Here is a 15,105-nt window from a genome sequence, read left to right as displayed (position 1 = left end):
ACCTTAGCCAAGAACAGACTGAAGAGAACCTGACTCCAATATTTAACCCAATGTGTCACATACTTACACCTGGCATTTCTGTAGAGCAGAAAAGGGTCCTGGAGCTGGAAATCAAGGTCTTTAGTAATGGGTTCTGTTCGGTTTTCCATGCTCAGTCTGTTCATTATTGTGAAACCATGCCTTGGAGAAGCTGATCTGAAAAGGAACAAGTAGAAATCCCATCAAGTCAAGGGAAAAGGAAATCACAAGAATTTCTTTGCTGGGTAGTGCTCCAAATTCATTATTTATTTATTTCTTAGAGATGCTACAAAAATCTCATTTTGTTGCCAAGGAAATAACAATTGACTCTTGAGTTTTGATAATCCTTTTAATTATGGCAAGGCCCTACATTATGTATGAGAAATAAACAGACCATCAGCATCACATGATCCAATGCCACCATCTACCCTACAGCTCCTTGCTGGACTAGAAATTAGCAGTTAAAACAAGTCAGAGCAAGGCGAGTTCTCAGCACTCAGGTGAACGACTGCAGATACTAACAGTCATCAAAGAGAGAATTTTCTATACCACCTAAAATGTAATCATAAAAGTCACCATGTGAGAAACTGAAACAGGTTGCCCCAGAGCAGCTGTGAATCCTCTCCCATCCCTGAATAATCTCTGATAAATGATGAACCTAAACCATGCTATGACTCTAAGTTCATTATGCTCATTCATGGAGATTACACTTCAAGTCACTTGGATAAAACTGTTAAACCCCTCATGATCTTGACAGGAGACACTCCTTTCAAACCAAGTTTGGCAATAAAGGAAAAGATGATGGCTAAACATTTGGGAAAAGTGCCACCTCTGTTTAATTGCTGGTGTGTGCATTTCTCTATGAAACCAAAATACAGGAACCTGTATTACAGGATTGGAGTCAACCAAACAAATAATCCTTGTTTGCAAGGGTCAGTATTTCCCTTCAAACAAACAAGCAGTCCACTTCCACTGGTGTTCATCCAGTTGGAAATCTGATTTTTGACTGTTCCTCGAATTCACAAAGATGAGCTGGGCAGTGAGTGAGTCAGCCCAAGTAAAATGGCAACATGCTTTTACATTGTGACTAAGGTAATGAGAAGAAACAAAGGCAGCACCACTGGTTTCCAAACTGTCTGCTGGCAAAGTGCTTTCCACAGGAATTCATAAATTTGTTTGAAGTCACAGAAAATTAAAGTTAAAACTGATGATGAGGGCAATGCATGCTGTTACTCACAGTTCACAATTTCTTCCATACTGCTGCCTAAAGTGCAGCCAGGCAGCAACCTGGGCCCTAAATGGAAACTTCCTCAGGCAACAAAAACAACAGTGAAAGATAACAATACCAGAATGACCAGGTTTCATGTTGTCAGTTCTTGAGCTTTGAAACCAACATACCAGGAAATACTGCTTCTGTTTTGCAGCACACAAGTCACCACATCCACCTAGTGCCAGCACAACAAAGGGCTGCTGCTTTCCTCTTGTGGTGGTAAATTTACAGCATTTGATCTCCACTTACCTGAGAGCAGCTTAGAAAAATTGCAGATGACCATTGCCACTGCTGGTACAAGAGACCTGCAGGGACTGAAACCAGCATTCCCACTTCCCACAACACTCACAGGCTCTTGGGCCTCTCTGTCACCTCACACACTTCTCAAAACCTTCTCTTGCTTTCTCAGCTCTCCTACCAGATCCTCTTTGACACAAAAGCTGAAAAGTAACTTGCTGCTTTGGTGTTACACCTCAGCAGCTACTGCAAGAGCTGCTAACTGTGCAATTTTCTAATTTTAACAGCAGTCACAGCGAAATGCTGGGGCACCAACATGGAACCCCCCACAACAGAACAAACACATGTGCTAGAACAAATGGTGCAAAAAATTATGCTCTGAAAGCCACAACAAGAGTTGCTGCTAAAAGAAAGCATGAAAATCATCCAAAATGTTGGTTGAAATATGCATGAAAAATGAACAGACACAAGTAGTAAGAAAGTTCCCTAAGTAGGGGACATGATATTTCAAAAGCTCTGCCATTCTCTTCCTTTCAGCAATATAATTATTTATTTCACTCTTTTTTGTTCAGACAGTTTTAAATTGCAAATCCTATTTAAACCATCACAGAAGATTTCTACAGTTTACCCATACTGATATTTAAATCACATTTGGAAGTCTTATCAAAATACAAGGTCACGTCTCCTTCAGAGAGTTTTCTTTCCCACATTTGCTTCTGGCAGTTTCAGCTTCTCTTCACACTTGAACAAAGGGGAGCATTTTATTTCATCCAGCCATGCTCCATCCCAGCCAGCTTTTCCATATCCACAGATTTCACATGTATATGTCAAAATGTGCTCACCTTGTGTAAACAAACAGCGTTCCCTCCACATCTGTCTTCTCCTGAAGAAAAGGAACATTAAGAAAGTTGCAAACAGGGCAGTGTTTTGGTCACCATCAGTGAGCCCCCTTTCCTCTGTTTTACCAGTATCATCAGTTACACCCCTCCCACCCAAGCCAGGAAAAAATTACTAAACCAAATTTCATGGGTTGGTGGTGAGAGGCTGGAGCTAGCTCAGGTCACCATGCAGCTAACCCAGGGTTTGAGGTAGAAAGGCTGAAGGCACACTGCCATGGCACTAAACATTGCACTGGTTCATTCTAGGCTACACCTGAGCACAACACACAGGCAAGAGGCAGAGAGAGGAGTTTTCAAAGGGCATCTACCTTCTGGGGTTGGTTGTTTCACACATAAATGGAAGAAAAAACCATAGAAGACAAATTGGGCAGGTTCTTCAAACACAGGCCCTGAGTCTCAGTGTTACACAAGCCAAGAACCACCTGCAAAGACCCTAAATGTTCTATTACCTAGTTTCCCCAGCATAATTACGTTTGTACATCTTACCACAATGCTTTTAGCACTGGTAACTCCACCACTCTTTTGCACACATTTGGGTTCCATTACAGGTGTTGGAAGGGCAGAGGAGCGCCAGAGGCCTGGAGCCCTGAGTTAAACCCCAGCCCTGGGTCAAACCCCAGTCTTCCATGGCCTTGGGATAAAAAACAGCCTTGGGTAAACTCCAGTCTTCCATGGCCTTGGGATAAAAACCAGCCCTGGGTTAAACGCCAGTCTTCCATGGCCTTGGGTTAAAAATTCAACCTGGGTTAAACCCCAGTCTCCCATGGCCTTGGGTTAAAAACCAGACTTGGGTTAAACTCCAGCCTGAACAGCCCTGGGTTAAACCCCGGTCTTCCCTGGCCTTGGGCTAATCTCCAGCCTCCTCAGCTCTAAGTTAAACCCCAGACTCCCATGGCCCCAGGTTAAACCTCAGCCTACCCCACCCCAGATTAAACCACAGCCTCCCACAGCCCCAAGTTAAACCCTTTTCTCCCACAGCCCCAGGTTAAACCGCATCCTCCCCCGCACGTGGCGGAAATCCTCCATCCTGCAGCCTCCCAGAGCTCCATTCCCGGGCACCCTGGGGCTCCTCAGCGTGCTCAGGGTGGCTGTCCGTAGCACACCAGGGACACGGCCGGGTGACACCGGGTGACACCGGCGGGCCCCTCCCGCTCCCCCACCCTCACACCTCGGCGGGGGGCGGGGCGTGCCGGGAGGGGGCGGGGCGTGCCGCGGCGAGGCCCCGCCCCCGCGGCGCGCGGTGGGCGGGGCGGGGCGGGCGCGCGCACGTACCCACTGGCTGGCGCGGTGGCCGAAGGTGTAGAGCGCCACCTGGCTGGCCACGTCCACGATGCCGCTGATGTAGGGGTCGTGCTGCCGCAGCGCCGCCAGGCTGATGTCCAGCCCCCGGCCCAGCGCCGCCGCCATCTTGCGCCCGCCGCGCAGCCCCCACCAATCCACCGCCGAGCCGCGCCGCCCCGGGAGCAGCCGCCGCAATCGAGCGCCGAGCGCCCGGCGCTCAGGATGGCGGGCGGTGGCGAGGGGCGGGTCGGGGACAGGGCTGGGACGGCAGGGACAGAGGGACGCGGGGTCACTTTGTGTGTGCACAGCAGCACAGGGACGCGCCGTCCCACACGCGACACAGGGAGCCGGGCTGAGCCTCGTGGCTCCAGCTCCTACCTGTCCTCCTGGGAGTGCTGTGGTGCTCCTGCTGCGGCTGGGGTCATCCCTTAGGAGGGGACATGCGGGAGTTGCTTGTCCCCTTCTGAGGGGGGAGTTAAGTCCATCTTTAGGTCTCTGTAGGAAAGAGAAAGCTAAGGGGGATCTAATCAATACGTGTAAATATCTCCAAGGGGAAAGTGCCAGACTTCAGCGGTGCCCAGCGACAGGACGAGGAGCGGCGGGTACAAACTAAAAGCCGAGGAGTTTCACCTCAGTATGTAGAAAAACTTGGCACTGAGGGTGGCAGGGCACTGGAACAGCTGCCCAGGGTGGCCATGGGGTCTCTCCGGAGACGTTCCAAGCCCACCTGGAGGCGTTCCTGTGCCACCTCCTCCAGGTGGCCCTGCCTGGGCGGGGGTCGGACGGGATGATCCCCAGAGGTCCCTTTCGAACCGAACAGCTCAGGGAGTCTGTGTGGGTGCTCTGGTGTCCCTCCAGAGAGCGGGACCGAGCGCGTCCAGCCCGTGTGCCCTCGAGCTTGGGGTCCATGAGGAGCTCGGGAATCCATGAGGGGCTCATGGATACATGAGGGGCTCGGCTATCCATGAAGGGCTTAGGGATCCGTGAGGGACTCCGCCCAGCTCCAGACCCCTGGGCCAGGGAGAGCAGTAGGCCCGGATCACTGCTCTCCCTGTACATGACAAGTGTACCTGACAACTGTAAAATCGCCCAGCCCGTGTTTGCTGGCACACCCTCACACACCCCTGCACCCAGCCGAAGGAACAGCGTTGCAAGCTAAACCATCACACAGCCCTCGTGTGCATAAATATACACACAAACACATATATACATATATATATATATATATATATATATATACACTCGTACGTGCGACAAGCAGCTGAAACCTAAACAAGCATGCTATAAAATGGAGTTATACAAACAGCGAGCAACAGATGGACAAGACCAAGGATTCAGTTGCCACCTTTTCCCGGCAGGCACACATGTTTATTACTAATCTGTTGGTACCAACAGTTTACAGCAAATACATGAGCTTTATGAGGCATACAGATAAGCTCAATATATACTTCCATGGAAAAGAGTTGCTTAACCCTCCTGCCTGAACCCCCTGCAAGAGCAAATTCTTTTTACTTCATCACCTCACACTGATGTAGCCATTCTGGAGGCAGTCACCACCTTCCCTGTAGAGAAGCTGTAGGGTGATATATTTACTGCCAGAGAACTTCCAGGATGCCCTGGAAGAACCAAGGTGGTGGTAGTGGATGCTGTCTTAATTGTTTGCAATATTCCTGACACAACATATTCAAAAGGACAGCTGGACAGAGGGTATGAGTTCTGCTGTTGTCTTTTCTTCCCTTCTTCTTGCTCCAGGCCAGATGGAGCCAGTGGGATAGAGAGAGCAGTAGCATCTGTTCCAAGAGCACATGGGCAAGCCTAGGTAAAAGATTCCCATTGTGTGAAGTGAGGATAGGAGAGAATTGAGAGACAGTAAGCTGGGAATTCATAGAATTAAATGCCTGGACAGTGAGTCTCTTGAGTGGAGTTAGGAGTAGCCATGTTGTCAAAAAGGACAGAAAAAAAGGCTGGTTTTTGGGACTTAAGAGAGACTCTATAGGTTTTTTTTTGTATCCCAGGCCACTAAAAATTGCATCACTAAGAATAAGACCTACAGCTTGCTCTGCAAGCATCTATTAGGAGAGGAAACATCTGAACATACTCTGGTTATAATCTGTCTCACTCTCATTTCCTCCTTGTCTAAAGCCACCTTGTTTCATTTGGGGCTATGATGAAATACAGCTTTAGAGTTTAGAATTCTGTGGTTTTTTGTGATGCTTGTGGTAGGAAAATGGCTCTAAGCAATTCCACTGCAAAGCTCTGGCTGACCTACAGATCCTGTAACAGCAAGGAAGATGCATGGGCTCATGGTGGACAAGGAAAACTGCTGTCCTTAGCATGACCCAGAGCAGAGGGAAAAAAAAAAACCACAAAAAAACCAAAAGAAAAAGTAAGTAGGAAAGATAAGTCAGCTTTCGCTTAAATAATTAACAGTTGCACATTAGTTTATTTTTGCTGATTAAATAGTTCTCAATTCACAGTTTCCAAGCACCCTTAAGCACATTCCTCCTCATGTGCTGGGGCTTCTCTTTACCGTGATCTTCCATTCTTTGGCAGTTCTCCTGCTTACACAATGTCCAAAGTTGTCACCAAGGATAGAAGTGTGAAACTCTTGGAGTTCCACTCCTTGACTTTTCCTTTACAGATGCTTTTCCTGTCTCCAACAATAATACTTAAATAAAAGATGCCCTGCTATTTTTTTTTTGCCTCCCCCCCCCCCCCCCTCAAATCTCTTGAAGCAGACTGTCCTGTCAGATATTTCAGCTGTTTCTGTTTGTAGCTGCTTTTTACCACCTCCCTCCCACGTCCCAGTGCCCCTTTCTCACACAGCTGGACAGACAGTTCCCTGACATTGTGTTTTGAGTCAGCAAACTTGTCAGGCTTCTGACCAAGCCTTTTTATATTTTCTGTTACACTCTGAGGTACCTTCAGCGGGTTCCAGCTGTTTTCCTGCATAAGTGGAATGTAATTGCTCCTTCCATTTAGCCTGAAGTAAATATACTTAATAAAGCCATTAGTTCTGCCCTGCTTTATGGGATCACTTGATAGCAGACTAAAATTTTTCCAATGAAACAAGACTCTGTTATGAAGAGAAACACTGTGAATTCTCAAAAAAAAAAAAAATTAAGGATGTTTTAGCAAAAAAGTCACAGCTTAAAACCACTGATTACTTAAACAATGGTTCTTTTTCTTACAGTCAGTAATCCAGTAGTTCATGACAACTGTAAAATCAAGTCTGAATGATTTTGCTGTAATTTTATTTATGAAACAAAGTAATTTTCTAGCTTTCAAAATGTCATCATTTCATGCAGTATATAATTAGAATGTAACTTTTTTGTCTTCTACCTACCTGGATACTGTTTCGTTAAAAAACCCAAACCACATTTTCGTTTTAATATGGCAAGAAAAGGATTTTGTGTAGGGAATAGTCAGGCCAATTTAAGGGCAAAACCCACACAGCAGGACATTTTGAAGGTCTCCTTTAATAACAAATGTGAAGATAGGCCAAACATTTTCATGAGGGTTGTTCAAGCAGTTATTAAACCTTCACATTCTGTGATCTGTGCCACTTTTAAAGATTCAGACATGCTTCCTCCAACAAATTATTGGCACTGAGCATGTGATTTTCTGTGGATTTATCTGGGGGCACTGCTGAGCACGTGCAAGCCCTGCCCCAGCCCCAGGTCCCAGGCATTCAGTCCTGCCCTTCTGGCACCTTGGTTCTGGCCTGGCACAGGTGTGTGTGTGGCCTCAGTGTGAACCAGACAGATGGGGGAAATGAACTGTGTGAGAAACAAGTGTTCACAGCCCTGCTGAGCTCACAGCCTCCCCTGGCTGCCTGCCTACCTGCCCACACTCGCTCCTTCCTCTGAGCTGCACCTTTTTCTGATAAACAGCAGAAATTGCTTGAGCCAGTGTAATGCTGAGCACCTCATTTGCCTCACTTCCTCTTCTCCAGCCCCTTTGGAGCGGTTATTGCATGGCAGCTGCCTTTTCCTTTTTCTTCCTTCCCAAAGGCTGCTGCAATTTTCTTCTCACTCTGACTGGTGGTACCACTGCTGCGCCTGCTTGAGGGGAGAGTGCTGAGGCAGCATTCCTCAGATCCTCTTACTCATCCAGGGACACTCAAATGCATTTGTGTGAAGCCTTCCAGCATGCTGCTTTCCTGGGAGCAGCAGGTTGCTCTGGTAGAGCCAGAATGATCCAGCAAGGCTTGATTACCCATGCTCCACATATTCCTGGGCACCTGCTTTCAGTACTGCAGCATGGCAGCACTCCCTCTTTGGGCCAGTGCCCTGTGCTTTTTACTGGAGCCTGGCTGCATCCCTTCCCAGGCACATCTGAAATATGTGGGTTTTTCAGCCCCTCTTGCCTTTGGGAACCAGTTCCCTGTGACTGTGCTAGACTTTGGCTGCATCTCTTCCCAGGCACAGATAATTTGAAATATGTGCTCTTTTCTGCCCACTATTATTGAGGCTCTCAGTTGGTTTGCGCTGGAGCACTTTCCTCATGCTCAAAAGTTGAAATTTTAGGTTGCACTCTGAGACCACTTCTTAACTCCAGCCCTAATGGTTAAAACCATTTTAGCCTTTTTGTTAGTAATTTATTACTTGCTGAATGTTTTTTCATGAATACAGGGTCAGACTATTACAGTTTCATCTGTTGCTGTTATTAAAACACTCACTCTGCACTAAAACTAAATCCAGCTGCTTTCATTCCAATTCTAAACAGCTCCCCTCCTGCCCCCAGATAAACCCCAGCACATTAGGTTCTTAGCAGGCATGTGCTTGTCTGCAGTGTGGCTCTCTGGTGAAGTTTGAGACTTTCTGCAGTGTCAGTCCACACAGGTGTTGTTATTATATTGCAATGGTTCCATATTGGTAGAGTTTCGTACCTCCTTCATAGTTCTCATAGGCAGCTTCTCTTAAGCACTGACTCTTCCTTCTTCTTGTAGTAGCCAGCTGACCTCAGCTCCCTCTCAGCCAACCAATCCACTCTTTTATAACACTCTTCCTCTTATTGGCTTCAGCTGTGGCCTGTTAGAGTCAGGCCTGTTCCTAATCTCTAATAATTGGCTCAGCTGCAACTCTTTAAGGGATAAGATTACTTTCAATACTACCTTTATTTCTTATATTGTATCCCCCCACAGTTCCCCCCCTTTTTTTAAACTATGGAGTTGCAGCATTTCTAGAAGAACATGTTCAAATAAATTAACATTATAGCACATTCATATCTTTCATTTAGAACTAATAGTTATACAAGTGTTCAGAAAACATACTACAGTACAAATATATATATATATTTAAGTGTTGGATCATTTTTGCAGCTTTTCTCAGTTTTCAAAGTACTTATCTTCAAAATCTTATACTGATGCTCAATGAGAAATAAATAGCTCCACTAATCAATAAACACATTGTACTAAATAATAGAACTATTCTTTTTCTAGTTCTTACAGTTACTTTAGTAAACTCGCCCCTGGTCCTTTTTCCCAAATCCATGGGATCATAGTGTTTAGTATTTAAGTCCTTTTTCCCAAATCCACAGGGTCATATAGTTTAGTAGTTGAGTCCTTTTCCCCAAAGTCACATCAGGGTCACCATTTGTTGTCATTATATTGCAAAGGTTCCATATTGCTAGAGTTTCGTATCTCCCTGATATTTCTCAAAGGCAGCTCCTCTAAGCACCAACTCTTCCTTCTTCTTGCAGTAGCCAACTAACTCCAGCTCAGCCAACCAATCCACCCTTTTATAACACTCTTCCTCTTGTTGGCTACAGCTGTGGCCTGTTAGAGTCAGGCCTGTTCCTAATCTCTAATAATTAGCTCAGCTGCAACTCATTAAGGAGTGAGATTCCTTTCAATACTACCTTCATTTTCTTATATTGTATCCCCCTATGCGCAGGAATGGGAGAGCATTCTTCAGCATTGTTGGATTTGGAATTCTGATAAATTAATTATGAAATAATTAGCTATCATTTACTGTGATTTTGAGGGTTGCATTTTTCCTGCATGTAAGAGCCTGTTTTTTTACCGAAGGACTTTTTTTTTTTTTTTTTTTTAAACAGACTTACTGTAGTGGGATAGAATGTAAGAAAATAAAGATAGTGTACAAAGTAATCTTACCCCTAAGGAGTTGCATCTGGGTCAATTATCAAAGATTAACATCTGGCCTGACTTTAACAGGCCACAGGTGTAACCAATAAGAAGAAGGGTGCTATACAAGAGTGGGGTGGCTGATTGGGAAGGGCACTGGAGTCAGTTGGCTGCTGTGTGAAGAAGAAAGAGTCAGTGCTCTGAGGAGCTGCTCATAAGAAACACCAAGAAGGTATGAGACCTTTGCAATAAGGAGGCAACAGTATGGAACCCCCTGCAATAAGATAATGACAACTTATTGTCATAATCACTTAGCAAAAATATAACTCTTTACTTGTTTTTTTGCAATGCATTTATTTGTAGGGTACTGAGCTTTACCTTTCTAAAGGCCCAGTTTCTGCCAGTGGCTTAGCTTGGTGAGGGCTAGAGGAAAGTTACCTACTGTCATTAGTAGAGCTACATCTTTTCCTTTCTAACTTCCTCTGTACATATTATAATTGTGAGGAATTCTTTTTGATTTACCTTCGGTCACTTTTCAGAGGGCATAATCTCAGCTGTAAAAGCAAATTTAACACAAGGAAAAGGCTTATTTCAGGAGGTGGAAAGGAGAGTCTCTACCAATATAATTGCATTGAATTCTATTGTCATTCAGGAAAACTTAAAAAGAAAAATTCTCCTTCTGTATATTTAGTCAGTTAAAGTTTTAAATTTGATCAGTATTAGATTTTCAATGATTAAAGTGACTGTATGATTTCACTGTCTTGTCTTTAGGTAAGCAGAAATGAGAATATAATAAACATAAAGAATGGGTGTGGAATATTTTTCCTGGTTGTGTTGCCTTTATCCCCAAAATTTGCCTGACTTCTATAGCTGAACATTTGTGCGTGTGATTCTGACAGATCTCTTAATAAAATTCTAGATTTCATCCTCCAGTCTCTCTCTAATGCTGATAACATTCCAAACATATATTGTTGGTTTCCCTGCTATAGCAAAGAAAAAATACTGTCAAAACTTACAGAAGGCTTTTTCTTCCTTCTTTATTTATTTAATGTAGCAGAATTCACTAACTGCAGTAACATTTCTTATAAGGTTTAACTTTGCAAATTCCTTTACTTCCACCCCCGTGCTACTTTAATTAAAGTTAAAATTTAACACTAGATTTTATCCTGAGAAGGCAACCATTTGGAGCTAGTATGTGTTTTTTTCTCTTGTGGTTTTCTTACCACAACTGTCTGTGATAAAGTTTTCAATAAAATATTATTGATAGCCATTACCTTATTGCTGTCCTGATAAACTGACATAAACTGCTTTGAGACATCAGTTTCATTCTTTGCTTGGTTGATTGGCTAGACAAGCCACCAAAATATTGAAGAGGATCAGGCAGTCCTGCTATTTCTCATAGGTTAATAAGGTACAGCAACAATTATATCTTCCCTAAGATAATGCCTTTCCAGCCACATCTCCCTGGTAATCATCATTTAATTTGGCAGCATCAAACACCTGTTGCTCTAAAAGAGGTATTTTCCAACCAGTTACGAAGAAGATGCCCCTATTTAATTAATTCCTGGTATGGAAAGTTTCATTAGATAATTATACCAAGTCAGGACCTTATTTTTATGCCTCACCTGGAAGAGCAGCTCTTGCCCTCTGAAGGGAATGGAGTCATCTCAGAGCCGCTGCTGCTGCAGAGAAATCCACAGTGCTGGGGAGTTGTGCCTGCGGTGACAAAATATCTTTTTGTGAGCTCTGACCATTCCCACCAGCTTTTGTTTGAGCTAATTGAGGAAGTAGAAGGAGAAAGTCTGAATAACTTTACACTTTTAGCTGTTACAGTGTTACTTTAGTAAGAGAATTTGCATTATTTCCTTCTCAACTGGTAGAAGTATCCTCTTGGGTTTTGTTGACATGTTTGTTTTTTTAAATGAGGAATCTTAGTGTTTGTTAAAGACTGATTCAGCATTTCATAGCTTTAGGTATAAGTGAATGAAGAGTGTTGCAACAATACTGACTTTCAGAGAGCAGATAAATATAAGGAAGGATCCTTAAAGTTAAAGAAATCAAGCAAATAATAAAGTGATTTTTCTGTCTTAAATTTATTCCCCCAATGCTTTGGTATTTTTTGATAGCTGCCCATGGATTTTGCTGTGGGAAATTCTTGTGTTACTAATGGCTATTTCAGCTCTGCTCCCCCAGGTGGGCAGAGCTGCTGAAGGCTCTCACAAAGACACCTTCTGTAGTTACAATTAGACTTAAAGGCTATTTTAAGTGTCTTTTAAGGTGACATCACCTAACCTCTAATAGTGTGATTTTGGCACAACACCTTAGGTGATTATTTTTATTTGTTGCTGGCTTTATTTCACTAGAAAATATGAAGAAAATATTTGTTTTAAAGTAAGCTTCCTTTCAAACTGAAAATAGACTTTTTTTCCCCTTTTGTTATGCAGTATTTTGCAATAAGGATCCACAATTGCCTCTATGTTTTAAATGCAATTACTTGCAGCTTGTGGAAGAGTAAGAGCACTTCATTTTTATTTTAAACCTACATTTTTGGCTTTATTTGTGTTGCTTTAGGGTTTGTGATAATGAGAAGAAAGGCCTGGGTAGAAAAAGGAGTTCAGATTTGTGTAACTGAAGCAGAAAACAAAACTTGGTAACATTTGAAGTGTTGCCCTTGGAAACAATAAATGCAGTCTATCCCTGGTTTTCAGAAGGGTTGGATTTAGGCAAAGGCACCTTCCACCAGGCAGCCAATACAAGATTTAAGCACTTTTGAATGAGATTTTGAAGTGGAAACTAAAGGTATTAGCACCACAAACCTCTGGTGAGTGTCTGAGTCTGGGTTTATTACAGTTGTGTGAATTTGTTTCCCTCGGTGGATTCTGAGAGTTGCGAAGGCATTTGGCTGTCCTTCTCTTACAATCTGATTTTGTCATTTTCTGCTGATGCTGTGCTGCTTCTTCTGTCAGATTAAATTTACAGGCATATTACCTCGCTTGACAGAAACATGAACTGCATGGATTTTTCAAAGGAAAGCTTCCATAACAAGTAACAGAACAGGATTTCTTTTTTTTTTTTCCTTATTTTTTTCCCCCTCTTATTTTTCATGCTGGTTTGCCCGAATCTGTTAATTTAATTATCATCCTAAATTAATCTTGTAATATTGAGCTGACCTTGCTTTCTTATCTACAATGAAATTGCTGTGTCATCGAGGCACCAGTAAACCTACCAAGACTATGTAAAACTAAATCAGGCTCAGGACTTTTTTGCTGGGGGTTTCTGTTATTTACTTTTGACTTGCTATGCAGCTTTAAGGAAAAATCCTTCTGCAACTGTTTCACACAGCTTCTGAGGGAGTTCTGTTATTAAAAGGTCAGCTGATAACAGCGTTTCATGGTGCTCTCAGAATTGCAGTGTTCAGGTTGAAAGGTGAATCTGAAGGTTCTGTTCAACATATCATAAAGGGGAGGCAAGGATTGGAAGAAAACTCCTGAGAGTGTTGTCATTGTTGGTGCAATACAGAAACATCCAGACTGGGCAGGTGGGGTGCACAAATCACAGCTGCAGTCATGAGGGGTCAGAAGGACCAGAAAGCTTGGGGTGGACTACAGGAAGCAGGGCTGAGGTGGAACAGGGCTTGATTGGGAAGGCAGGATTGGTATGCAAGCAAAACTGAAGGAGGTTTGCCACCAGAATGGGACATCTGCTAGGAACAAAGTTAAATGGAAATGACAGACTTGGGTCTGGAGGAAGGAAAATTCAGGTAGATAATGCAACTGGAAATAGAGTTAGAGGAGTGTTTTGATGGAAGGAAATGCTGAGCACAAGGATGGGTAAGCATAGTGCTGTCATTACCAAGAACTGTCCTGCCACAACCGTTTTTTAGGTCACTTTAATCGCTGGTTTTGATGTGACCTTGTTGGAAGTGGCTGCTGCTACAGAACAGAACTATGGAGAGTCTCCCCTCACACAGCACTGAGCAATTGGAAAGCAGATACAGCATCACAGAATTTCTGTCTCTTTGTCTCTGAGGGGTTTCTGAGGGATACAGACCAGGAGACATGTTCTCTCAAGCAAGAAAGAGATGTAGGCTTAACAATTGTTGGAGAAGTTGATTGACCATCAATAAAAATGTTGTAATGATTGAGGAAGCATTTATGAAATGATAAATGCTGCTAGAAAGCATCTCTGTTTTCCCTACTACTTGGCAACAGTTGCCACAAGACATAGAAGCCCTCTGTACAGTTCCAAGAGAGATGATGTGGTCTAACATTTTCAAATGTCTAAGTATCATTAACTCCAGCTGACAAATAGCAGTTCTGTTTTATCATAAAAGTCATACTTATCCTAAAAGTGTGTCAATAGAGACAGTGGTTTGAAATGTGGTTTAGGATATGGAGGGAGTTTGCAAAAATTATATAAACCAAGCTTTTTTGTCTGAGCCTTAGGTAGTATATGTATGTGTGATTGTATACAAAAAAAAAAAAAAAAAACCCAGGCCCAAAAGAGGCTCATTTTACTCATCACGAAAAATTTCAAGCAATGAATTGTTGCAAAGCTTCTCTGAAGTCTGATTTCCCCCATCAGCATTAGCTCCATCAGTGATGACTCCATTTTCATTCAGTGTAAGTGAATAAGATTGCCTGACTTATGGGTTTTTCCTTTCACATGGCTGATCCATCTTGCTATACTAGGAGGGAATGATAACCACATTAGTTTTGTAGTTGCATTGATTCTGAGCTGCCCTATGATACTGAGGAATATGATCTTTGGTCTATGAATGAGAATACTAGAGCAGTTGAAGCACAATAACAAGAAAAAGATCCCACACTTGCTTTTTCTGAACAGGTGTTTCTTAACAGATCTTTGACTTAAACTAAAGTAGTAGCAATGGGATGGAGATTCCACAGCACTTCTGGGTAACCTATTACAGTGTTTTATTACCTTCATAATAATAAAAAAATAAATTCTTTGTGCCTCATTGGAATTTCCTCCTTTATGACTTGTCTGCTGCCTCTCATCATTTTGCTGCATACCTCTGATAAGAGACAGGCACCAACTGCTCAATACCTTCCTCTGGAACACCTGAAGATAGCATAAAGGTCTATCCTAGTCATCTCTTCTTCAAGCTTAGCAAGCCCAGTTCTCTCAGCCTGTGCTCATTCAGTGTGTGCCTCAGCCCCCTAATCCTCTTAGAGGCTCTGGACTTGTTCTTATTGCAGTGTCTTGTACTGAGCAGCCCAAAACTAGATGGGGCATTCCATTCGTGGGCTCTCAGAATGACTCCCCCGTGATCTGCTGGCAACATTTTTGGT

At 43.3% G+C, this 15,105-nt stretch overlaps 2 protein-coding genes across 4 annotated transcripts in view; one reads left to right on the top strand and one right to left on the bottom strand.

Annotated features, from left to right (window-relative positions):
- The window catches only part of DCP1B (decapping mRNA 1B), a 40,068-nt gene extending 36,212 nt beyond the window's left edge, over positions 1-3,856 (bottom strand). The window contains exons 1-3 of one of the 3 annotated variants that reach the window (XM_059848107.1): positions 3,697-3,856; positions 2,368-2,408; positions 68-195 (exon numbers count right to left, since the gene is read on the bottom strand). In XM_059848107.1, the coding sequence (XP_059704090.1) occupies positions 68-195; positions 2,368-2,408; positions 3,697-3,831 (304 nt within the window). In that variant the 5' untranslated portion in view covers positions 3,832-3,856. Of the gene's footprint in view, positions 1-67; positions 196-2,367; positions 2,409-2,910; positions 3,302-3,696 lie in introns of those variants that run through there. The other 2 variants (XM_059848108.1, XM_059848109.1) reach the window with 2 other exon arrangements.
- The window catches only part of CACNA1C (calcium voltage-gated channel subunit alpha1 C), a 458,875-nt gene that overhangs the window by 8,895 nt on the left and 434,875 nt on the right, over positions 1-15,105 (top strand). The gene's annotated exons all lie outside the window — the stretch shown is intronic.

The sequence above is a fragment of the Haemorhous mexicanus genome, chromosome 5, assembly GCF_027477595.1.
Source record: "Haemorhous mexicanus isolate bHaeMex1 chromosome 5, bHaeMex1.pri, whole genome shotgun sequence".
NCBI lineage: Eukaryota > Metazoa > Chordata > Aves > Passeriformes > Fringillidae > Haemorhous > Haemorhous mexicanus.
This window is presented reverse-complemented; position numbering and strand designations above follow the sequence as displayed.